The sequence below is a fragment of the Vanacampus margaritifer genome, chromosome 12 (genome assembly GCF_051991255.1).
Source record: "Vanacampus margaritifer isolate UIUO_Vmar chromosome 12, RoL_Vmar_1.0, whole genome shotgun sequence".
In the NCBI taxonomy this organism is placed as follows: domain Eukaryota; kingdom Metazoa; phylum Chordata; class Actinopteri; order Syngnathiformes; family Syngnathidae; genus Vanacampus; species Vanacampus margaritifer.
The window spans coordinates 12,389,164-12,415,359 of NC_135443.1; the positions used below are offsets into that span (position 1 = coordinate 12,389,164).

A 26,196-nucleotide genomic window follows, 5' to 3' on the forward strand; every position below is an offset into this window, starting at 1 on the left:
ATGACAAAACAAAATACTAATAAAAACGCATAGTGAAGTGAACTCCTGCATATTTGCAGTTTGGCATTCACGGATTTCCTTTTTGCCATTTGCTGTTTTGGCGCCATCTTGTGGCATCTGGGTGATAAACAAGGTTACGAGCAAAATTTTCAATAGAGACTATTGAATTTCATTATTAGTAGAGTGGAGCCACACTACTTCTGTCAGTGTGACATAAAGGTATATAAAAAAAAACGTGTTTACAGTATTTGGTTACATCCACATTCTCTTCCGTATTTACATCATTTGTCCCAAATGTTCCACTATCAAGTTGTTTGTTTTTGGCAAATGTCATGTTTTCTTGGGACGTGTGACATTTAGCCACATGCTGGGCCGACAGGTGCCGAGGTTGGCCGTGTTGTTCCACATGCTGCTGCCAGACAGGTGGCAGAGTGCGGACACTGGGAAGGGGTGTGGGAGGAAGAGGAGGAAGCAAAGAGAGCGAAGAAGGAACAGGAGCAGCGTGGTGGCTATTATTGCGCTGTCCGTCAAAATGATATAGTGGGCGCCATGTGACTGTTCAGCTGTGGCAGAAGACCAAAAACACGGTGACAAAATGACAGCAGCACTGGAGGAGAGGTGATTGCCATTTAAGCATGAAATATAAAAACTGGGTCGTGATAGAAAATTCTGCCTTTAAACAAATATTGCCATTAGTGGTACAGTTGTTTTTCTTGTCATGTCCGGAATAATCGGCGGGGAAGCCAATTTGGATCCCCAAATCAAAGCGTCCCGAGTACAACACTCCTAGGTTTAATCTCGTTCAGAACCACAAAAAGCAGCAGCTTCACCTCGTATATTTGGTGTGATTACAAGGAGTGATGCTTTACTGAATATTCATGCCTAATTACAGGCCATGTTTTGCTGCCCTCATTGTCAGGTCTATTGTCCCCCCCCCTTACCTAATTATTCCTGTATGTGAGTGGAAATCAAAAGGACGTGAGTGAGCTTTGAAAGGCGTGATGCAAACAGCCTGGCGAGTGAAGCACGACCACCTCGAAATGAGGCCTGAGATGTTGGCGAGGTTCCATTTCGATTCTAATCAGTTCATCCCGGGAACACGTGATGCGAATCAAGAAAACACACGCTACACACCGGGCATGAACGTGAAGCCGCCGGGCAGTTGCATCACCCCCGTGGAGGCGCCGGTGGTCTTCAGGACAGTCCCGTTGGCGCTGACGCTGGTGCTGGCGGAAACGGGCGCCAGGTAGTTGGTGATGGGGAAGTTGGGCCCGCTGCTGACCTGCATGCTGGTGGAGGTGGTGGGCACGGTGGCCTGGGTGCTGCTGGTGCCACCTGGGAGGCTGGCTACTGTGAAGGTGGGTTTCAAAGTATCCTGAGGCAATAGATGCAGAAAAGAGTTAGAGAGTTCTTTGGGTTCGGTCATGATTTGCCTTCATGATTGAGCCCATATTTACTCATTTTCGCACTTGATTTGTTTTGGTGAAGACGATTTAGATTCAGAACAATTTTTGAGAATCTATGGTTCGTTTAGGCAAATGTGAACATTGTTGGCCGTTCGAGTCTTCAGGTCAAAGGTGAATGTTGCACAGATGCAGACCAGCCTTAAATAAGCCTAAGAAAAAATAAACTAAATTAACACTTAAGATCAACAAACTACATGTGATTCCCTGTGGCCTTTCCATTATAAAATGAGTTGACATTTATTAAAAAAAAAAACAACAACTGTTTTTGCTTTGGTTTTCATAAAGCAAAATATCACTGCAAAGTATACATTAAATCATATTGAATGTAAAGTAATGTAAACTGGTTATTCCAGTCCAAATGAGTGACAAGTCAAATGTCACAGCTTTACAGGCTGTGGCCTTGTGAGTGATGTCGGGAGTTGGAATCAGGTTGGCTTAGTTGGTTGGTTGCATTAGTCTGCGTGTGAGCATCTGGTGGGAGTTGTGGTCTTCACATTTTGTGTTTGAATGTTTGCCCCCCCCCTCTCCCACAATCAAGCAGTGGCGTATCTAAAGCTTGCTTCTAGAACTAGAAACGCCCCCTCCCAAAAAAATAAGAAAAAAAGACCAACCAGCGCTCCAAAAATTCAATCAGTCAAAAAAATAAAATAAAAATAATAATAATACATTCTAATAATGCTGCTTTCTGGGCAATAATTGGTTAATAGATAACATGTTGGCCTAAAATCTGCCCTTGTGCATGCAACTCAGGAGTCATGACTGGTTACCAGTCAAGGTTGTACCCATCCCTTAACTTCCAGTAAGTAAGCTGGGATAGACTCCAGCTTTCTGTGACCCTGAACAGGATCGGATGTGTATAAAATGGACACATGGATGTCCAAATGTAGCTTGCATTTATAGCCTGCTTCTCCACACACTGTGGTAAGCACCAGACTTTCGCTTGTGGGGAACTACAATAACAACCTTAATGCGGCTTTTCCTCCCAAAAGCAGCTGGACGCACGGAGGGTAGTAAGAGGTGGGGGGGTGGGGGGGGGGGGTTAAAGTAAGCACAGTATTTTCAAGGATCAATGGACGGGCGACAGGAACCAGACGTGACACAAACAGGGTACAGAAAATGGCCTGGAACCCCTCTAATTGCATCCACATGGACAACTACAAGTTCACTCTTTTGCTTGGCAAATGCAGGTTGATTTGAGTTAGGAGTTGTTGCTCACTCATCCAGTATAATAGTAGAATTCAGCTCCATTCAAACATACTGAAGAAACAAACCTCCCCAAAAAACGTGCCGAGTTACCATGCCAACCCAGACCAAACCAGCATGCCGACAAAAAGGCGCAATTGCACACAGAAACGTATGAGTGAATGACGTGTGACCACACAGTATGCTAATGTGAAACTCCATTGATGAGCAGAGCAGGATGTTTTGCTGAGTGGGCTGCACGACCAGACAAGAGAAGAAGGATCAGATCCGACTGTAAAGAAACAAGCGAGTTCCCCTTGATTTGCAACAGCCAATTGAGAATCACACAGAAACACACTAAGGAACATCATGACACTGAAAATACTGCGTTCCGGCGCCAATTCACAAATTTTGTTTCCCCTTATTCACAGTAAAAAAACAACAACATATTTGCCATTTTTGTGCTCTTTCTGAAACACCATAATGTGCCACAAGATGGCACCAAAGCCAAGTAAGCATTATATAGTAGGTCTACTCTTCTATTAGACAGGGCTTAGATAGTGAACTCAACAAACAGGTAACATTAATCTCAATGTACACCAACAAGCTACAATCACTAATTACATTTAATACTGAGGCAATTGCTAAACGAGTCAATTTGGGAGGAACTCAAAAATGTTACGTTCCCCTTCATCTGGCAATTAGCATGGGACTTTAAAAAAAAGAAGTCAACCCCCAATTTATTTTGATAAGAATGTTCTATGCAGGCCCACTGGTCTAAATATGGTATTCTGGTAGATATTGCGTTAGTGGAATATGAGTTGAGCAGCAAAATCCAGCCGTTTTTATCCATCTCAAGGTCGGCCATTTTGCGACTTGCTGTTGACTGAAGATGACACCAATGTTGCTCAGATCTAGGTAACAACCAATCACAGCTCAGCTTCAGAAAAGAGGGGAGCTGTGATTGGTCGTTGCCCGAGCCCTGAGAGCAACAGTGATGTCATCTTTAGTAGACAGGAAATGGCAAAATGGCCGCCCCCTGAGATGGATAAAAATGTCTGGATTTTGCTTCATAACTCATAATCCACAAACGTAACATTAATCAGAATGTCATGGTTAGACTAGTGAGGTCACATATAACATATGATTGTCGAGAAATGTTTAAGGTTGACTTCCACGTCAAACGTAGGTGGCCAAAACATGCCCAATTAAAATTAAACTGCACTAATAAACCACCAGAGGGAGCCAGAAATGCATAGAAGGAAAACAACCTGTCCTTTTTAACAGATGTGCCGCTGTTAAATGGTAACATGATGACGACGATATCGCGACAATTTTAATATCGCAATTTTGGCGTTAACATTACATCCCTACAAAAAAGATAATATCAAAATGCATGGATGTTTAAATAATTCTTCAAACAAATGTAAATCCATCCATTTTTCAAACCGCTTATCCTCTCGAGGGTCACAGGCTAAATAAATATTTTAACTAATTACCTTAAATATTTGAATGAACTTTTTCTGAGTATAAATTCTTACTCAATTCTGAACCCTACACTACCAAATTCATGTAAATGTTGAAGGGCGGATCCTGGAAAGTGACTTTAGTCAATAACTAGGACGCACATACTGTGGACTGCCTACCTATCCATCAGGAGTGAAATTACACAACCAAGCCATTCTCTGTGAGCGGCAGATGTCAGAAAATGTGTCTAGTGTGTCAGCAAGTTATTCAGATATTAATTGAAATAATACTTTCTTCAAACAAAGTTTCTCCATTCACGACTTAGCAGTTATTTGGCCATTTTATTTTTATTGAAAGCAACAATCAGATCCGGTAAAAACAAACAAACAGAGCTAGAGTTTTGTTGGATGCACAAATTTGAAACTAGAACGAGCATACACCAAAAAGTTCGTAGTAATCATTTATTCAACATGCCTAGCCTTTATATTTATAAATACACCTTGGATCTGTTTTTAATGTTTGAAAATAGAGCATAATACATCTCATTTAAAGTCTCATAAAAACAAAGGTCTCAATAGAGCGCATACTAGAGGAATGCACTAAACTGTATTTGCCACCTGCCTGGTACTTTGTAGTCCAATGTAATTTGGCCCATTAATTTCCCCGTTATTAGCCCTGTTCTTTGAGGGGGCTTTCTGAGCGGAGTGCCATTTCGGAATGCAAAATGTGGCCCTATTCTCTGGTTTTTGAAAGAGCTGCCTTGGTTTATAGAACATGCGGCTGACTTTGCAAACGGGAACCAGGTTAAGCAGAAGCGACATTTGTTTATGACCAACTTTAAAGTTATCGCGTATGGCTTTTTAGAACCGTGCTGACGCAGGGATCTCATCTCTTCATCACAGGGCTCCGCTGACCGCGACGACTAAACACGCCGGTGCTTGTATTTGATGGCACTCCGAAGATTAATAATTAATCAAAGTCGGCCTTCTCACACTCCTGACGCACAGATAGCTGCGCGTGTGTGTTCTGCTGTGAGTCACTTCACGTATACACAAGCGACGTGCCGAGTGTGGAGTCCATCTGCAGATCTTGGCTCTCCTCGGGGCCTCTGACAGTCCAAGGTCCTTAACCGCTTTAGTTAGACTTAGTTAAACAGCAGCGGGGAAAACGCAACGGGGGCGGGGCCTCACAAAAGGACTCGCAGTTGTCATCTCCTAATTGAAACTTGACAATACAGTAATTCATCAACCATTTGCTACTGAGCATCCAGGAACAATTGATTTTAGTTTGCATTTAGGTAGTGACTAGTAAAAAAATCACGCAGCTGGGCAGTTATTAACCAATCATGACGATATAAATGAAGTAGGAGGTGAAAATGAGGAGGTGGTGTACCAGGAGAGCTTGAGTGTGGTGACCGTGGCATTTATCACACCCCCTCACTGCTATTGTGCCACAGAGTGTGAATGAGCGTGTGTGCGTGCATGTGTGTCGGACCGAGCTGTCTGGGCTGCAGGGACAGGGGAGGGGACAGGAGTGCAAACAGCTGAGGGTACAGACAGCTGGCGGGAAACCCGAGCGCCTCTCAGGGGGAATTAACCCCTTGCTGGCGAACGGAGGCCCCTGAGAACGATGACCGCAACTTGAGGGTACGCTTATAACAACTCAGTATTTTTTTTATTTGTGTACTGACGACAATGTTGATTCCTGACATTGCCAGACGAGTGAAAACGACTTTTGTTGATTACTCGTGTATGTTTATGACGTACACGCAGCAACGCAACTGAACACCACAGAGCAATTCAACCGTCTACAACTAGTCCGGTTTTGGTTTGAAAAGTCGAAATAGAAGTAAACACCATAACAACAGCAAAAACAAATTAAAATGGCAGAATTTGAGTTTTTTTTAGAAAAATGACCTTTTTGGAGGAAAGTGTTCATTATTATTTGAACATATCACCTTGACCCTTCTGTTTTGCCTGCTAATTAGGGAACTTCTCCAATTGGCTTACAAGTTTCAGTTACAAATACCCACCAATTGGCTGGCATGGGCCAAAACTCCGAGGGGTACTTCAAGTCAATGCACCAAGATTACTGTGGTATTAAAAAAGAAAGAAAAAAAAAGTACCGTTTTAAAAACTTGACTTAAATAGCGCAAATGGAACGTTAATTACAAGAAGAGCATGTGGGAAGTAGATTAGTAGTGTTATGGAGGTTGTGTTCATTCGACGAATCTTACAAAATTCCACAAAGATGGCAGCCATATTGCTAATAATGAGCCATTTATTTTTAAGGGTAACGTGAGTTTGAAATAATAAATGTTGAAGAATTTTTGGACCAGTTTGTGGTATATTTGCAGTTTTATTAACTACAATTATTCAATTATAATAATAAAAGCAACTATAGACCTTTTTGGGGGCCATCAACTACATGTGTGTGTGGAGTCTGCGGGCCCTTAATTATTTGGCGTCGGAAGCATGGAGCTCAATTTTCAGAACAGACAAGAGATGCAAACACTTGCTTTTTTTGTCGTAAACCCCCCCCCCACACACACACACTATCAATGTGACCTGTATAGCTAACTTGTTTGACCAGGCGTCTACTGTTCAACAGGCCCCTCTATTAACAGCACAGCTTTTTTGTTCACTGTCAAGGCAGTGCATGGTAACTGCAACTGTGTTATAAAGCACATTACGCATAAGACTCAGCTCAAGCCAAATTTCTAATGTGCACACCTCGGGTTCACTTCCTGTCTGCTTTAATGACTTGCAAAGGGAATCATTGAATCCACCTCTGATGCAACTTTGGAAGTCAAGACAAATTTACAGCTTAATTTAAGCCACTCAGCTCACTACCTTACATATAAGACAGAGAGCCGAGGACAAGCTGAAGAAAAAGTCAGCTTGGATGAGCCATGTGAAAAGGGGTTTTGGTCAGGACTCGGGGACATGATAGAAGTCTGAAGCGCATGTGAACAAGAATTGATTACACTATGAATACTAAACTACTGGACCAAAGAAGAAGAAAAAATTTCAATATCCACTGAAAAGACACTGGAACATTATCCACCAAAGGTTGAACAGCTGTCAAGTATAAATCTTATACTACTGTATTAGTATGGCAGCAAAGAATGTTAAAATGTGACTTAGAACTTTGCCTGTAGTGTAGATCAAACCTAAAGCTCCTTAACATGTTATGTGAGAGACAACATTGAATTTGCCCGCAAAAAAATATACACCTTTGCATTAACATGTGAAGCTTAGAACAATTCCTATAAGTCACTTGCATTAAAATGACACCGTCTACTGCTCACACTGCAATCCCAGTGGGGATAAGATAACAAAGCAGCAGGATGTGACAAATGAGAATTGGGGGGCTACAATACATGAAGCAATGAATGCTCACAACTCAATGCATTACAAAGGAAGAAAGATACCACAACAGGACACATAATGTAGCACAGATTTCCTACGGTGGCAACACATTTCGTTGATGACCTGTCCTCAGTATCTGACACAATAATCTCAAAATTGCAAAAGTGGACTTGTTGTAATGACGAGCCACTCATTCAAAGTTTAAGGTGACAGTTGGCAGTCCGCGCTGGTGTTGGTCGGACGGCCCTTTGTACAGTGTAGTGGTGGCCGGGCGGCAGGCCGGCCCTCATCTAATCTCCCATTTGCTGGATCCCATCTCGCAGCCTGTCACCCTGCCAGCAACATGGAATTTGCAGCTCCATTTGGGACTGCTAAAAAAGGCAAGGCAGCCCAAGTGGAGGAGGTGCAGCCAATGACTGCTGACCTGTCCAGTTGCTTGCTGTAAAATAAGGAGGTGGAGGGGTGGGAGATTCGGCGTGTGTGTGTGTGTGTGTGTGCGCGCGCGGACGGTACTCTTTCCAAACACTGATTGACCTGACCGCGTTCATATGAGTGATTATCAGCAAGGCACCTTCAAAAGACAGACAACCTAGTTCTGATCCTCATTATTTCTAAATGGAGTTTACAAGTCAATAAGAATTCACTGGTAAAACATAAACATCTTATAACATTTTCAATTGTATATTTCCCCTAAATCTATGCTCAACATAAAAATGTATTATACTTTTTATTTGTATATATATATTTTTTTAAATGACTTAAATCCCTATCCACATTTAGGATGTTTTGTTTCTCAAAATTACGAAAATATGATGCCTAATTTTTAACCCTATTAGGTCCAAATTATAAATGTATCTCGAGATAAATCGAGATTAATCTGGAAAAGGTACAGAAATTCAATTTGGAGTGGGAATGAATGCTAGAAGAGTTACACTACAGTACTTATGTGCCTGATTTCCTCAAAACATGTACAACACTTTGCCCAGTGTGAACAGATCAGGTCAGTCATGTTACTTGCGTCTTCTCTAACCTCATGATCCACGAGTGACGGCGAACTAATGTTACATGCAGTATATCTGGTTGCGACACGTTTTATTTATATATATATTTCAAATTAAATTTTGTTGAAAACTTCTTGTGCGGTGGCCATTTTACTTGGGTTCCCCGCCCAAGTATTAACATGGTGTGGGAAACACTGCATAGCAATGAAAACTATTGGTGAACCCTTGGTGAAGCATGATGCTAATTAACTGTTTCAGACATAAAATATCAAACTGCAGAACTTGTTGTCCTGCCATATGTTTTAAAGGGGACATTCTGAAACTTTTTAATGGCTTGTAAACAAACTGTTGGCTCTCTAGAGTGCCAGGCCACACATCAAACGCGAAATTAAACAACAAAGCAACTGTTTACTTACTGCCTATTTCTGAAAATGTGTTTGAGTCATTCTGAATTTACACCCCCCACTGGGTTTCTCAGCCTATGGCTTGGCAGCAAGGCTGGGCAAAGATCTATCGGCCTCAAGCCACACTTGGACCACAATCTCTGAAATATGATGCCAATACCAGAAGGTCAAATTATGTTTTGAAATTAAGGCTAGCTAAAAGCATTTGCTTCTGATAAGTGGCACATACTTGATTGGTTCAGTTGTCGACATGGTGGGTTGTTTGTGATAGCCGATGTTTTATTGCATGCATCGCATGCACACATCGGCAACTCTAATTGACAAGTGTATTAAGCGCTGTGTATGAAGTTTTTCTTATTATTATTATTATTTTCTTTATGGGCACTCACTTCACTCCACACTCGTGGCTTCACTTCAACAAGTAGAAACTTTGTGTCTCTTTCAATCTCATAGCTCCATACTTGGTTGTCATGGTAACGTGCTTGGCCTTGGCTCTAGCGCAAGTGGTGTGAGACAGGACCACCGTCTCAAAACAGGCTAAGTTTTACAAGCTCTAAATAATAGGGTGTAAGGGAGGGCTGCACGACATTGGAAAAATATGTGATATTGGTGTTGAATATTGTGATACTGATATTGTTATGATATTTAACATGTACCTAGAGATATTTAATGAGATTTTTTTCATGTAAAAATGTATTGTTATCAAGTTATTGTAATTATTGTAATAACTCACAATTAATTATTCATCTATCCTGTACATAGTATATATATATATATATATATATATATATATATATATATATGAATCAAGTTATTTAGTGTTAGCAATGCTCCTAGAAAGTGTTCTCCTATCGGATAGCGATACACATTTAAGGTTGCATTTTATTGGTCCACGTCAGATAAAACATACGCCCGACTATATGAAAGTATTCATTTATGGCACATCTTTGCGATAGGCATATAAGTACTATTATCGCAATGACAATATTTTCTAGATATTTTATGCAGCCCTAGCGTAAGGTGTGCTGTAATTCATAATAAGAACGGTTTTACAAATAGTGAATGCATGATGCCTACACAGACATCAGTTTATGCCTGCCTCTAATCTTTGTGGCTGCTCTTCTTCTTTTTTTTCCTCTCTCGTGCTATCCACTTCAGACTGAACTGTTTATACGGCTTTAGACTGTATGACGTACTGCTCCCAATAAATAGTGGCTAGACAGCGCAGAGGTGCACACACTATGCAACCTAAATGCTGCATTGCACTGATTTAATATTCAAGAAAGAACAAACAAAAACAAAGAGATCACTTGAGAAATGTTACATGTCTACCAACAGACTACAATTTGTGCATCAACAAGTAGTATCTGGCCCATTACTTTCTGATACAAATATTGAAATTATAAAAGGGAAAAGTTCAAACAGAAATTTGCCAGATCAGTCTGATGTCACGCCGTAAACATCACATACAGCATGTCAGAGGAGACGGCTAATAGGATGAACTTGAAGAGAATCCATCCATCCATTTTCATTAGCACTTGTCCTAGAGAGAGTATCTATCCCAGCTGACTTTGGGTAAGAGACAGGGTAAACCTGGAATCCATATTTAAGTCAGAACAAAACTTGATTGCTCACATAGACAGGTTGCATCTACCAAACAGGCAATATTGGCAACTTGAAATACTACATTTGAAATGCAGGTGCAATTCAACAACACACAGCGGTGCCAGCGTACCACAGGCCAAATGAAAAGCAGATGACTTTCAAACGTCAATAACAAAAAAAGCATTGCGATATATTTTACACTCGTGGTCAAAAGTTTACATACACTCGTAAAGAACATAATGAAAATAATGATTTTTCTCTGATAGAGTAATTGGAACAGATACTTTATTGTCACAAAAAAGATTCAGGATTTTTTTTTTCTTATATGACTTTATTCAGGGTTGACAGAAAAAGGGTAAAAATCTGCTGGGTCAAAAATATAAATACAGCAACATGAATTAACAATGTTGGTGACTTCGAAAGTTTGTCAATAAAATGAGTGTCATACCATTTCCTGTTAACTTCTTGTGTGTGATTTTGAGTGCCTGCATCTTCTCTGAGGCCATTGAAATAGTGCTCATGGGATACCAATACCCCCAAACGCTACAAAGGACAGTCAAAGGAGCTCAACGGTGTCAAAACGGATCTGAGAACGCAAATCATTGACTTGAACAAATCAGGAAAGTTGCTTGGAGCCATTTCGAAGCATCTGCAGGTCCCAAGACCAACAGTGCAAGCAATTGTTCGCATGTATAAAGATAGGAGAATAAGACCTTCTGGAGGAAAGTTCTGTGGTCAGACAAAACAAAAATTTAGCCTAGCCAGCAATACGTCTGGAGGAGAAAAGGTGAAGCCTTAACCCCAACAACACCATGCCTACCGTCAAGCACGGCGGTGGTAGTATTATGCTGTGGGGCTGTTTTGCTGCCCATAGAACTGGTGCTTTACACAGAGTAAATGAGATAATGAAGGAGGAGGATTAAATTCCTTTTTTCTCAAAATCATCTCCTCGAAGGTTTGGGTTTGGGGCAATGTTGGGTGTTCCAACAGCACAATGACCTAACCACACATCAAAAGTGGTAATGGAATGGCTAAATTAAGCTAGATTATTAAGGTTTTAGAATGGCCTTCCCAAAGTCCTCATTGAGAACACGTGGACAATGCTAAAGAAAGTCCCTGTCAGCAAGCCAACAAATGTAACTGAACTGCACCAATTGTGTCAAGAGGGGTGGTCAAATATTCAACCAGAAGCTTGTGGATGGCTACCAAAAGCGCCTAATTGAAGTGAACATGCAACCAAATATTAGCATTGCTGTATGTATATATTTGACCCAACAGATTTGCTCACTTTTTCTGTTAAGCCCGAATAAAGTTATCAAAGAACAAAAAAATCATGAATCTTTTTTGTGACAAGAAAGTATCCATTTCAATTACTTTATCAAAAAAAAACAAAAAACAAACAGAGTTGTAGAAATAACTGGAAGCTAAGGAGAGCCATGACATTATGTTCTTTACATTTACAAATGTAAACTTTTGATCACGACTGTAGATTTTTCTGTCACTTGGTAATGTTTTTCTCTGCCTCTTCCACAAACACTTCCAATTATACCATCTTCAAACTTACTTTTGCACTTGCAGTGTTCTCCCAGATGTTCCATGGTGAAAACCTGAAGAGCGCAAAAGCCTCTTTTTATGGTGGTCTCCACCACTTTTACAACGGTTGCCAACACTGTGTGTAATCCGCTACAGAGTGTGAAGTTGGCAAGCACCATTTGGATCTTACTAAAAGACGGCAATCTTAGTATTACACCCACCAACAGCCCACGCAATTTTCTCTTTGCTAAGAACCTGCAGACTGATGCACACGTCAGGCTCTGCTGACGATTATAGGGTTGATCGGGACGAGGGTGGTGCACATTGCGGAGGTTTCGTCAGTGGGCCACACTGGTTCCCCACAGTCTGAGAGAAACAACACCAACCGCGATACAAAGTATCGCTCAAATGATCCCATCGCAGCCGCTCATATCAACATCAGCGCTCCGTATCACTATACGAGTGGTGGGGTCGGTGGGAGGTGGGGAATCACAGGACTCCAAAGACAGCTGCAGCTTATAAGGAATGTGAGGGGCCTCACGCCAAGAGAGCAAGCAGGGAAACCATACCATATATGGAAACGGGAGCAATCTAAATTTTATCAATGAGCAAAGCGGGCATGAGAGTGGCTTAACATGCAAAGCTTGGTCTCCCATCCTTGACGGAATATGTACGCGTTAGCGAGGGCCTTGGAAAAACAGCACACAGGCAAACAGGCCTGAGAGTGTCCATCGTCCAAGGGGAGAACGTAAGCCGTCTAAACAGTGGAGACAATCTTGGCTTCAGCACGTGACTGCATGAAGGTGCGGACAGCAAACGTCTTCTGCTGAGTAATAGAATTACTTCACTGAGTTCAAACTCGCAGAACTCTGAAACCACACACTGGGAAATAAATAACTTGTCAATTAATGTATTTTATTGCCCTCCCCCATAATCAACAGCCAATATTACAACATTGCTATCAGAAGCTAATGCTAGGAACTCTGTTAGCTATGACTCCATGCTAACTGCACTCTTGTTTACCTTTTTGGCTGTCATTGGCTACAAAAACTCTGTGTGGGGGTGGTGGTTATTATGTAGCAGTAAGATTTTCAAAAATATGAAGAAGATGAAAAAAAATTGCTCGGTGGTTTACTTTCGTATATGATGGCACTCGAGAGACATTTTTATCGAAACATTTAAAAGTCGATTTTCCACAATATGTCCCCTAAGATACACAGTACTCATTTGCACCTCATCATTTTTAGTTCACGGTTGAAATAGGCAAGACTCCATTTTTATAAGATACTGTTGTACAATATCAAATAATTTTAGCTCCCATGTCAACCCTCTCCCTCCCCGGAAAACCCCTTTTTGTGATTGGTTGATTTCAGGAAGTGAGCCAAGGGGCAGCGTCCGTGCACTTTGTCCCTGTACGTCATACATACAGCGTCCCTGGAGTAGACTGTGGACAAAAAGCAGCTGGCCTGAGATGATCAAAAATAAGAATAAACAAAAAATATTGGAAAAAGTTTGGCGGAGTTGTGTAAGCGGTTTCTTCCTGCTAACTAAATTTCAAGGATGGCGATGGGGAAGGTTTGCTGGGGTCGTTGAAATGGATGAATGGTTGGATGGATGCAATTATGGAAACACAGCCGAAATGTTAGTCTTGCTCGAAAACCAAAGCAGACAAATGAAGAGAAGCTGTTCAGGATGCTGCAGCTCAAACAACAATCAACACACACTACCACTACGTTAACACACCACTCTGGTCCATTTAGAGCCTTAGAGCCTGTTTACACCAGGCAGTACAGTTTGACTGCATTTGGTACTGTAACTGTACACACTTTTTTTTTTTTAATTTCTATTGTCGAATACTAAAGTAACTTATCTGTATTGGCATTAATTGAAGTGGTACACTTGCTAAAGGGTGGCTCTAGACATCAGCAGTTTGTTGATTGGTTGACAACGTATTGCCACTTTCAATGGAATGGGAAAAAAACATAAAACACATTTTCTTAATTAAACAAATGCCGCTTTTCCACTAGAGGTACACCGATGTTGTTTTAGGGCCGATACCAATATTTTGACTTTTGGCTATGGTACTAAAGAGAAAAAATGAACACACTACTGTCCTCACTGATAATGATGATGATGATGATGACGATGAATGTGCTCCACCAACGAGTAACCAGTAGCAGTCATCCCACCTGACCAGGTACAAGAAATACCACCATCTTTTTTTTTTTTTGCCAACGGAAAAGCACCAATAGCTACAAGAAAAATGTAGAACCGAGTGCAGTGTAAAGAGCAGAGGATTTTTCACTTGCATCAATGAGTCAGGAAAAAACAAAACAATAAAAAATGTCCTCCATTGTTCTTTTTATTCTGTGTTCCACTGTCGCTGTCAAATGTCTGATACAGCAGGGTGCTTTAGCATCCTCTTCCTTGAGACCTGAGAACTCGGCATGGCTACGTCTCTGAGCATTACACTGCATGGTTCAAGTGACACAATTCTGATGTTTCATATTCGGAAGAAACGTACGGTAAATTGAAACAAAATCAAAATCAGGCACTTGAACTTGCAGTGTAAATCCAGCTTACGTGTCAGATACGTCACAGTTGACCAATTACTGAATACAGAGAAAAAGATTAACCTGGCTGTCTGCTCACTAAAATCTTTTAACATATGATTTGTTCATTACAAATGTATTTGTTATCATGAATCCAAATGACAACTTTTTGAGTGAGGACAAGGTTTTGGAGACACTTAAATGATTTTCGCAGCTCTGTGTCTTATCCGTAGCCGACGTAGATAAACATGGAGGCCGCTTCATATAGCAGGCGTACGTGTTTCTCACTCTAACACAAACCAGATCTGCTGTGATTTATCTTGAGCGGTGTTACGAGGCTTTCCTGGAGAAGAGGTCAGCGGGGTTCACAGCAGACAGCTACCTTATCTGCCTCATCCCCAGTCCGGGATATTTTTTAGTTCATTTTTTTAAATGTTTCGGTGCTTAGGAGGCCTCGCACTCAACAGGCAAGAGTTTTAAAAAGCGTGTTTACAATAGGACTGATTATTTTCCATACGGCTTGTGGAGTGCATTTGTGTGGGTTTTTATTTCTCCACACAGAGAGTGGGGCTTCCATTAAAAAAAAAAAAAAAAATTCACTGATTGCAAAGCAAAGCGTGACTGTTCAGCACGCCTCATAAGAGTTGAAAGACTGAACTCTAAATTAGCTTCATAAAAATAACACAGTAACAGAAACAACAATGGAGGACATCCAGCATTCCATGTGCTTCTTTCTTGGCCTCGAAGAAATCAAGCTTTGTTTGAGAAAAAGGCCCATTTTTTCTTGTTCCACCTCAATATTGTTTGCTATTGTTGCAGGGGGTTGATTAGTCTCCTTTTGAGTGGAATCTCAAAATTCTAATATTCAATTCGGAGTTCTAACGGTAAGTAACAGTAAGTCACATTCCGACTCGGGTCCAATTTTATCGACGCAGTAGAAATTGAACTCTATCGTACATCGAGAACGGGTGCAGTGTTCTAATGTGAAGAGATCAATGATGACAATTTGACCCTAGAACAGCTGTTAATTTGTGATAGAAAAAAATATTTTAACAAATTGGAGAATGATCAGCTTCCTTGAACAGAACAGATATTTGACCTGCTGTATTTCAGTCTAGATTCACCCTTTAGCTACAGATAACTTAATTTAGTAGTACCCTACATTGGAATTAACCAAACCAAACTTTACTACTTGGTGGAAACAGAGCTTTAACGACTCACCTTGGTGTCGCCCATGCTCTCCGACTCAGACACCTGGTAGGTGAGGTCCGTCTCCTCGAAGCCCGTCGCACTCATGCGCTGGTCTGTGGAGGGGTCCGAACGCGGCGGTGAGTCCGGCGAGTTGAGGCACGTTTGGATCAGCGCTTTGCCCGTTTCACTGGTGATCATGGGCTGGAGTTTACGCGTGGCGAACGTGTAGACGTGACCCGTTTCGCTGGCCACGAGCAGCAGAACTTGAGTTCCCGTCAGGGTGGAGAGCTCGTAGGCCTGGCAAGGACAGAGCGGTTACAGGTTAACAATTGGTTCACATGGCGACTGAATGAGAGCGGCATATCCCCAAAGAGGATCGATATTGTTTTTCTCTCCTTAATAATAACTTAATAAATGGAAGAAAAAAATTGTAAATGACTTTTTTGAAAATGAGGAGCGGCTGTAGTAGACCCCAAAAGGTGAACATCTGGAACAAACAACCTAGTCAAGAAAACATTGCTGAGCTAAAAATAGCCTGGTAGTCATGTGTGACGTGTCGTTCAAATGAAGCCAAAATAACGTTAAGATAAGGCTTCCAGAATAGAGCGTGCGATAGCGTTGAGAGACTGATTGCAGGAGGGCAGCCGGCTGCACAGGAAGGGGGAGTGACAGTGGGCCAGCCCCGGGGCAGGATGCGATTGGCTGCAAACCACGAGGCCACCGGCGCACTCTGCATTATTGTAATATATAATGCAGACGCTCGGCCCACCCGGCGCACAACACAACACACACGCCAGATGAAACGCGGCAAGGCTGCACTCAGAATGAACTTGCGAAGAAGCCTTTATATCTAAATGACTCATCACTTATGTGGAGGATGTGTGTGATGCTGCCAAGGCACGGAGCAGTCGCCATCACCTCGCTACACTCAGCGTGAGCCAGAGCTGCAGTTAGCTGATAGAACCTAAATTGGTTTATTACGCCGTAATGGAAGCGTGCAATCGAGCATGGGACTTTTAACATTGCGATGCTGTAATGATAGCAGTACTGTTGGCTCAATGATAACCACCACGTGGTCATGGCAAAAAAATACACTGGAGTAAAGAAACTATAAAGAAGCCTAGAAGATGCAGAGTGAAGCAAGCAGCTCTTATTAGCTCTTTAATGGCGGCAAGGGGGCAGTGTCAATCAGCCAGTACAGAAAAGGACTAATTTGTCAATTTGGGGACGCTTTGGTTGTGCTACAAGCTAGATAATGACTTCAATGTGCACCATTTTCCTCATAAATATTCACAACTGCAGGGGGTTGAGGGGGGGTTAAATTCATTTCGCTCCGCCGCCACACAACTTTTCAGACACATGAACATAAATACATGTGACATACACAAATAATAATATAAGAGAGAAAGCAATTACATTTAGACAGTGTTTTCACCATAGAACAATTTGGAGAGCACCGCAAAGCACAAAGTGAAGTTTGAAGTGATGGAATTGGAAGTGTGAGTGGCAGACCGACAGAAATACAATTTTATGTTTTTTTGATCATTTTGAGGAAGCCCAAAAACGGATAAAAGTCATCAAGTTTGATTGAACTTGTCCTGAACATTGCGTTTAAAACTTGGGACAGCACACATGAAAAACTGCTCTGGGAGGGGCCAGCGGCAATTTATACAGTGTGCTAAAAACAAATAACCCAGAAGGAAATGCAGAATTGAAAGTAGATTTGTCATAAGCGATATATGGCATGACTCCTTCTTGTGATTGACTCAAAGTCAGTTCTTAAATTGCAATTGCATAGATGCTGCACTGGCACCACATTGCATCCGGATCAGCACTTGGTTTTTAGGTGTGATATTTAAAAGACGCAAAAATCAGCAATCACAAGGTTTCTCTGCTTTGATAAATCACATTACGCGTGCTAAATTCACCTATTTGCATTTAATCCTCTCAAGACAGACCAAATACACTATGCAGCAATTTTGCAGGTTTGGCAAAGGCAATCCTGGTAGTGCCCGGTTCCTAAATTAGCTTACACATCTGTTTGCATGAGCAATCAAGTTTGTGCATGTTTTTGCATGTGCAAACCTTTAGTAAATCAATCAGGCCCAATAAAGGTCAGGGATTATGGTCAGATTCAAGATCTAACGTGTTAAGATTAGGAAATTCCCCTCATAGGAAATATGGTAGTTTAAATTCAGCAGGAATGCGGATGTGCCTGACATGAAGTTAATCACTGCAAAACGACAAAACAAAAAGCATCCAGCTCTAAGTTTGTGAACAAAGGACAGCGAACATGATGATTTAAGTATTGTGAAACTGCAGGAATTTACTCTTCACACACAAGGCCGCTTATTTCAGGTGAAGGATGCCGGATGTGGCGGTTATTGTGATGGTGGGTGTACTACCAAATTCTGAGAAACACCAATTTCGAGTGGTAGAGAAATGAACAATCAATTGACGGGCAACAGCTCTGGTGGACATACCTACGCTCAGCATACCGAATGCACACTCCCGCAAACTTGCAACATCTGTGATAAAACTGCATATTTTAGACTGGACTTTATCGTTGGCAGCCTAAAGGCAAGCCATTTGCAACAATGATGGTGTTGAATCTGCGTCTTGACTTGCACAGCTGTGACGTGGACACATTATTTCGGCAAAGGAGAAGTGTTCACTTAGATATAGACAAATTTGTGAGTCAAATTTGAGCAAACTTGGCCTTTGTGTGAAAGGTTGGTCAGTATTGATATCTTGCACGGACATTTTACCTGACAGTGGTCTTACTTTTTTTTGCAATTGCAAAACGCAACTTGTAAAAAAGGTCCAAAAAACCCGGAAATAAAAAAACAGACATCTCACATCTTTATAACTGATTTGACCAACAATTGAATCGGACTGAAGGTCGTCTCTTTTAATTCCAAAATGTGTTGCAAAAAATCTACCAGTGCGTGCCAAGCTAAGGTTTTGTGAGATCCAATGAAGTTTAACGTGGCATCACAAAAGGATGGCAGTTTAGGCTCAACTTTTGCAATCGTGTGGACATTGCGGCAGTTGTTGCAAGCGCAGTATCAGCGGTTCATGAGCTACAGCCACAAAATTCAAAATAAAAGTGCATTGCATGTTGTCTGCATCCTAAAATTACAAAAGGTGCGACAACAGAAGACTCATTATCATTCCCACTGAAGCCAAATGAAGGCCGTGCTAGTTATGAAGGGAGTTATTTGGGCGTAACCATGTCAGCGACACAACTGCTGTTGACAAAAGGGGAACTCGGTTGCTAATGAAGCAACCTGCCACTTGAGAGCGAGTAAGAATTCCTCCAAGAGGGGAGATGCCTCAACACATCCTTCAAAACGAGACCCCCCCACCAAAAAAAAAACCTACTGAAACCTCTTTACCATGCTTTATCTTTGTGTTGTAACAACACTTTTTGACAGTCCCTCCCCACGGCGTGTCAAATGATGTTCACGTTTCCAAGAGCCTACATAAAGAAACCTCAGTTTCCACGACAACGATCTGAGATACATAGAAGAAGAGGGGGTGATAAAACAAGCAAAATGCAGCAGGCTACAATGTGCATGTGCATAGTCAAGATTTTTTTCAAAGATTTTGTGATAGCTGCACTTGACTCAATGCAGAACTTGGACTACATAACACAATGACATACCGACACACAGAGCCCGTGAACGCAACCCCCGCGCTTGTCTGGTTTGTGCGTGTGTGTCTCTGGGGTTTAATCAGCTGTTGGCACCTAAAGGCCTGCTGCTGCTTTGCCCGCCACATGGCCGCTGCCTGCGATCAGCGTGCCGCTTCGGTGGCGCGAGGGACAGCCAGCGCACCGATGGCTGTCCTGGCAACCGCTCACTGCATTAGGTGCTCTGGTGCGTCGTGTTTGAAATAAAAAGAAGAATACATCAGGCGGGCAGAGTGGAGAAAGTTACTATTGGTGAGATCGAAAACATCATGTGTGAAGGGACTTGCGGGTTGCCATGGTCATAAATAGAAGTGTCATTTGCCCATGTCTATTTGAAACCCATTCCTTGTCATGCACTGGCTTACATAATATTTCAAATACATTTCCGACTGATCACTTCCTGGGTTTGAATATTAGGTTAGCTTGCCTGCCTCACGTTTGAGGGTCAGCGGTCCGATCCGGGATGTGCACTTGGCCATCATTGGCTCCAGGTGATCACGCGACATTGCTTGGCCTATCTGTGCTGCAGGGAATTTGGTGCGTTTAGTAGTCGAATTGTAGCTGTTGTGATTGTACTTCCTGTGATTTCTTAATTGTTCATTGTATCAATTCTGCTGCTCTTTATAGAGTTCTGGGTTCCATCTTAAGGCTACTCTCCCTGTTCATTTTGTTCACCAAACCCTACTGTATACCTATGTCAGGGGTCAGCAACGCACGTGCGGCTCTGGAGCCACATCGGGCTCTTTGGCCCCTCTCTTGTGGCTCCCTGTGAAAAATTGTAGAAAGTAAATTTATTTTAATCTTTTTAGATAAAATATTATTTAAATAAATTAATGATATAGATTTTTTTTTTTTTAAATGAGGCGGCACGGTGAATGACTGGTTAGCACGTCCACCTCCCAGTGCTGAGGGTCGTGAGATTTGAGTTTGGGCTTCGGCCTTCGGCCTTCATGGGTGGAATTTGCATGTTCTCTCCGTGCCTGTGTGGGTTTTCTCTGGGTGCTGTGGTCCCCTCCCACATTCCAAGGACATGCATGGCCAGTTAATTAAACACTCTAAGTTGTCCCTAGGTGTGAGTGTGGATGGTTGTTTGTCTTCCCTGCAATTGGCTGGCAAACAGTTCAGGGTGTACCCCACCTACTGCCCAAAGCCAGCTGGGATAGGCTCCCTTGTGAGGAGGAAGCGGTTAAGGAAATGGATGGATGGATAAAAATGTTTTTTTTTTAATTAAGTAAAAAAAAAAATTAAAAAAAGAGACAAAAAGGTAAATTTTTCGTTTTTAATTACCATAAAATGTCCATGAAATTCCCAAAAATGAGAAGTGAATAAAAAAGGCAGAAAAGAAAATGCTCAAAAAGTCACCATCAACTATTCAAAAACAAGAGAAAGGCAGAAAATTACCATAAACTAAAATATCTTTGGATGGCCAAAAAAGTCAGAAAATGCCCAAAAACAAAGGAAGAAAGCGCAAAAATTACCATAAAATGTCCACAAAATTTGACAGAAAGGCAGAAAAGCCTAAACATGTATTAAAAATGAAGTCTGAAAAATTACACACCCCCTAAAAAAAAATACAATCCAAAATCTGAAGACTAAAAGGTACAAGAACTATGAATGTGTACGTATTGGATGCTGCTGTCATATTTTTGTGTTGTTGTGCAGCTCTAAGTAGCTCTTGGGCCGTCAGCACGAACACACTGTTTCCTTCATCACAAGCTTCAAATATTTTGCGGCTCCAGACACATCTTTGCTTATTTATTTGGTGTAAATGGCTCTTGACAAAAAAGGTTGCTGACCCCTGAACTATGTCTTGAATTAGAATTTTTTTAAACATATTTTATTTTTCAATAAAGAAGGGTTATGTGAATGCGCTTAGGAAACTGGTGGGGTTTAGTACCCCCGACAAGGTTAAGAACCACTGTTTTGACAAAATTGTGTAATTGTGAGTGTGTGGTTGTTTGTTCATACGTGCCATAATTGTCTGGAGACCTGTCAATGCTGAGATAGACTCAAGTTTGTAGAGTTGGATTACCACTGATTTAATTCTGATCATGAAGACATGTAAGAATGAAGACAAATATTAGATACACCTGCAGATTGTAATACAAACATTTTGCAATGTCAACCTGTTCACTTTTATGTGGTGTTGCATGATCATGATAGATCATCATATCAGACAAACGACACAGACGGAGCATTACGTCCTTAAGTGCAGGTGTACCTAATAGTTTGTTTGTATATGCCTGCAAGGGAGGCAAAACGAGTGACACTTGCAAACGACTGCAGCATGCGATGTTGACTCACCTTCTTCATAATGCCAGTCTTCCTCTTGCTGAAAGTGGTGTAGCGTCTCAACTTGTTGTCAATAAATTCCATCTTGATCTTGACACGACCACGTGTCTTCTTCCCCGGCTTGGCCCCCGCCACCCCCCCGGGAACCAAACCGTACCCACCGGGAGTTCCTCCGACCTCCTGGCCCGTGACAGCGGCTTCCATCTCGGTTCTCTCCCGCTTCACCCCTCTCCTGCTGTCCCCGAGCGAACCCACCGGGTCGTCGTCATCCCCCGAGTCCGAGTCGTTGTCCGAGCCGCTGCACATAGGCACACTCTCTCTGTCCGGGTCGAACCTGGCTCCGTGAGGCAGCACGATCCCCGCGTTGAGACCCACCATGCCGCCCTGGATGGCGGCCTGAAGCGGGCTTACGCCGGTCCCGTTCCCTGACCTCACACCTCGTGGACCCCCCGGACCGTTCGCCCCCAACATCCCGAGCGCTTCCCTGGTTCCGTGCCGCCCGACCCCGCTCGCGTTCTCCCCAAGCCCGACTGAAGCTTGCCCTGCTCGGATCAAGACGGGACGATTCCCGCCACCGACACCGAGCCCGACGGTACCTCTAGTTGAAGCTGATGCGTTTCCTTGTGGTGCCGACCCAACCTGGCTCGGTAACATTCTACTTAGTGGCGCGACTGTGTTTGACGCCAGCCCACAAAGCTGAAGCTCGTAAATGACTGACAAAACGCATGCACGGCCGGGTCACAGAATGTAAACAAAGCGGCTACGTTGGCGTTTCGACAGAGTCCGGGAAAGAAGGAAAACAAACTTTGATAAGTGATGCTGCCCACTGGCCCTTCGTAAGCAGCCTCAGTTCGCTTCGCCCTCCTCTAATGTCCAAAACTCTCAGCACTTTCTCAAAAAGGAAAAGACGGAAAGCGCCCGCCATGTTGTTCCGCCATAGCACGCAGTCCGGGTTGTGAACTGAAACCAAGGCAAACACTGACTAGCTAGTGACATAATAATACTCAATTACCCAACAATAGCACAATCTAGTCTGTTTCGTGTTTTGGAACAGATGAATAAGCAACATTTCAGCTCAGTGTTTATACCTGCGGACTAATATGATGGCACAGGAACTACTTTCCTCCTTATAAAGAGATACTGTTTCCTTATATGGTGTTGTCGCTCCTTATTTGGTGAGTCACAGCGGTGCCTCCCGATTGGTTGAGGATTATCACAGGCGTGCGGCTATTGGTCGCAAGGGTATTTATTTGCATAAATACCAACATGGTTGCGCTACCGACAACGTCATTCTGGCAGAGGCACCAAAAAAAACGAAACATTCAAGTTTTGTTGCCTACTCACCATTGGTCCTAACTGTTGAAAATTATACTTAAGTATTTATTAGTTTACTTTTATGTTACTGTATAGTTGTTGAATCAACTGTAATATACAATACAGACATGTAGTTATTGAATGTGGAAAAAATATAGTCAATTAGTCAAAGCATAGGTTTAAAAAAAAAAAAGTTTAACAGTTTTGTCAATCAATTTCTCTGAGTAATGATCTTAAATTAGATTAAGCTTATAGTGTCATAACGATAAAGAACACCAAATCATTAGAAAAGGAAAAAAAAACTTCACTTAACATTAGCTGGTTAAACAGAGAAAGAAAAGTGGAGTTAGCAGAGTACGATTTACCGGTAACATAGTACTTAGTAGATATTCCCTTGGCAGAAGTTGGCACAATTATGTGTTGTCTAGCAAGATGACTTGGTAAAGCATTACATCATCACCGTCTAGAAATTAAAAGTTGTTGGGCTGATCTTTTCAGGATGCATGCAGCACTTTTGATAAGTGTCTTGTCCTTGCATAGTGGATTATTCAAAAGGGGAGTCAAAAATACATACCGCCCTCTAGAGGCTCGTTAAGGAAATTACACCATACGATATTGGCTGGGAGGAAAATAAAATAAAATAAATAGGCGGGCATCTGGTAACAAACAATCTGCATTTCCGCTTATATAATTTATTTTGTATTATTAGGTCAGTCCAGTAAGATTTAGCGCTTTATAATTAACTGATACAAGAATACAGAATATTTTTGTTATCACTAACAGTTGTTTACCCAAGTGTTTTAAGAGTCAGCGTGCAGAGGCTTGTCTGAGATATGAAGGCGTACAGTTGTTCACTACATTACTGTGCACCAACAGTCGCCAAGAGAATTTGTCGAGAGCTCAGAAGATTAGTTCACACTCACAGATTGCAACATTTTAAAGAGGGACGTCTATGAAACTGTTAGCAGCAACTGTACCTTGGATAAGAACTATCAAATTTACTTTAGGCCAATGTATTGTACACGACACGTGCATCTGATCAGATGTAATAGAAGATTTATTGAAAAATCTGCTTTAATAAAGATAAAGCTTAGTTTTGTAAGTATCAGAGAGGTGTTTATTCTTGTCTTTGTATTTTGCTGTGGTACTTCTAATATTTAACAAACTACAGGGTAGCTAAAAAGTAACCAGGCATTAAAATTGCCAATAAAATCCATATTCCTATTACAGATGTATTGTAATTAATGTTTTCTTTCTATTATACAAAGGAAAATAAAAATAAAGGCGATATAAGATAAGAAAGTAAGCTGAAAGTAACAAGTAATTTTAGCTAGCTCCTGAATGGTCTAGTGACAAGCCATATAGAAAATAAGGAATAAGAAATAAGACAATACAAAAATTATAAACAAGAAAAATAATCCCGATTTGTTGTCTGTTTAAAAATGATTTGTAAAGACTTCAGTGATACTAAAAATCTGTACAAATCTATAATAAATTCCTAATGCCTACTTACTTTTCACCCATGTCAGATAAAACTGATAATTACAGTATGATTGTATAAGCATCTTAAATAATTCAAAGGTGCGCCTCATGTTGTGGCCAGTGAGTATATTTACTTCTCTTACATTGCTTGCAGGTTGTTAAACAGTAACCTATAAAACACAACAAATCAAGTAAAAACACTGAACCTTTATTGACAGAAGTATGTATACTTGTGTTTATATCCATACATAATTGTGGACTTTTGTTGAAACAGATTTCTAAAAAAAAGTTTAGATGTGAGTGCCTAGAATTCATAGAAACATATTACACTAACACAACGTATAAAAAGAATTTTATGAACAAAGGCATTTGATTTGTGTATAAAAAAAAAAAAGTGAAAATAATTTTAAGATAATCCTTCATTTACCAGGCACTTAAGTACTGGTGACCAACAGTCACTCCTTTGACTTTTTTTTTTTTGTGTTAGCATTTTAGCTGCTTGGCCAGGCTAAACGCACACTGAGCTGGATCATGATAAACAATAGGAGAACTACCTTAGAGCTTCGTACTATAAACCAATAGAAAACAACACAGGACCTTCATTATAAATAAACAGGCACCTGCAGATAGACAAACAGGGATGTTTTATGTGAAGTTAGTGCAAGGCCTCTAACATTATGTACACTGGTCCCCTTTTTGCACACAGAAACAAACGGACCTGGAGGGGACCTGTGATTGGACCGCTGCTAAGAAGCACGCCACAAGTGCAACACTCGGGATGGATTCTTGCCATTCAGACACCATCACAAGGTAACATGTTACTGGGAGCACCTCAAGGTTAATACAAAAACAAAACACACACATTAAAATATACAAAATCTCCATTGAAACAGTCTTATCATTTCTTGGGTGCATACTAAAAGATAGTTCATCATCGTAACAGAGGCTTGTTTTTAAAACAAGTCCTCTCATGTTGCACACCACAAGTGTAACAGACGCTTTCATGCAAACAGTTTCACATACTGGAGCTTATATAGTCCACAAACACACACTTGAAGCATCCGTCTGGTTAGAGGTGATGACGAGGATGCAGTTGACTGGAGGATAGGTTGACGCTTTGTTTGATAGGTCGCGTTTGGTTTTGATTTGCGCGCACAGGTAGAGGCACCAAATTTGTGAAGAGTCTCAGACTTCACACAGACAGGAAGTTGAACTGGGTGCGTTTAAGGCAAACATAGTCGCCATTCAGGAAAAAAAAAGAAAAAAAAAATGTGAGTGTGCATCCACTGATATGGCAAACTCCTCCACACTCATTTTCTTAAAATGTCTGAAATGCATATTTAAAACTCTTGTTCCCTGAAATGTCAGACATTGCCGTCTTTATTCGTAGGGGAAAGGGCCTTCCCCTTTCTTGACGTCTCAGACTTTGCTGTCAGAGGGCGGCTCTCCTAGGCTGTGGACGATGTCACTGAAGGAGGGGCGCTCCTTGAGGCTGGGGGCCCAGCAGCTGACCATCAGCTTGTACATTTTGGAGGGGCATCCTTCTGGTGGGGGCAACTTCAGCTTGCCGCTCTGCAGGCCTGCGAGGGGAAGGGGCCACAGAGAGTATAAAGATAGTTAGGAGCAATATTTCTGTGGTACA

At 41.6% G+C, this 26,196-nt stretch overlaps 2 protein-coding genes across 6 annotated transcripts in view; both read right to left on the minus strand.

Moving 5' to 3' along the window:
- The window catches only part of srfb (serum response factor b), a 30,609-nt gene extending 7,782 nt beyond the window's left edge, over positions 1-22,827 (minus strand). For 4 of the 5 annotated variants that reach the window (XM_077582770.1, XM_077582767.1, XM_077582766.1 and 1 more), the window contains exons 1-3: positions 21,771-22,827; positions 15,803-16,069; positions 1,135-1,375 (exon numbers count right to left, since the gene is read on the minus strand). In XM_077582770.1, coding sequence (XP_077438896.1) covers positions 1,135-1,375; positions 15,803-16,069; positions 21,771-22,412 — 1,150 coding nt within the window. In that variant the 5' untranslated portion in view covers positions 22,413-22,827. The remainder of the gene's footprint in view (positions 1-1,134; positions 1,376-15,802; positions 16,070-21,770) is intronic. The other variant, XM_077582769.1, reaches the window with a different exon arrangement.
- Positions 22,828-24,741: 1,914 nt separating this feature from the next.
- The window catches only part of ptk7b (protein tyrosine kinase 7b), a 63,827-nt gene continuing 62,372 nt past the window's right edge, over positions 24,742-26,196 (minus strand). The window contains exon 20 of the mRNA XM_077582833.1: positions 24,742-26,134. Within this exon, the coding sequence (XP_077438959.1) occupies positions 25,974-26,134 (161 nt within the window). The 3' untranslated portion in view covers positions 24,742-25,973. The remainder of the gene's footprint in view (positions 26,135-26,196) is intronic.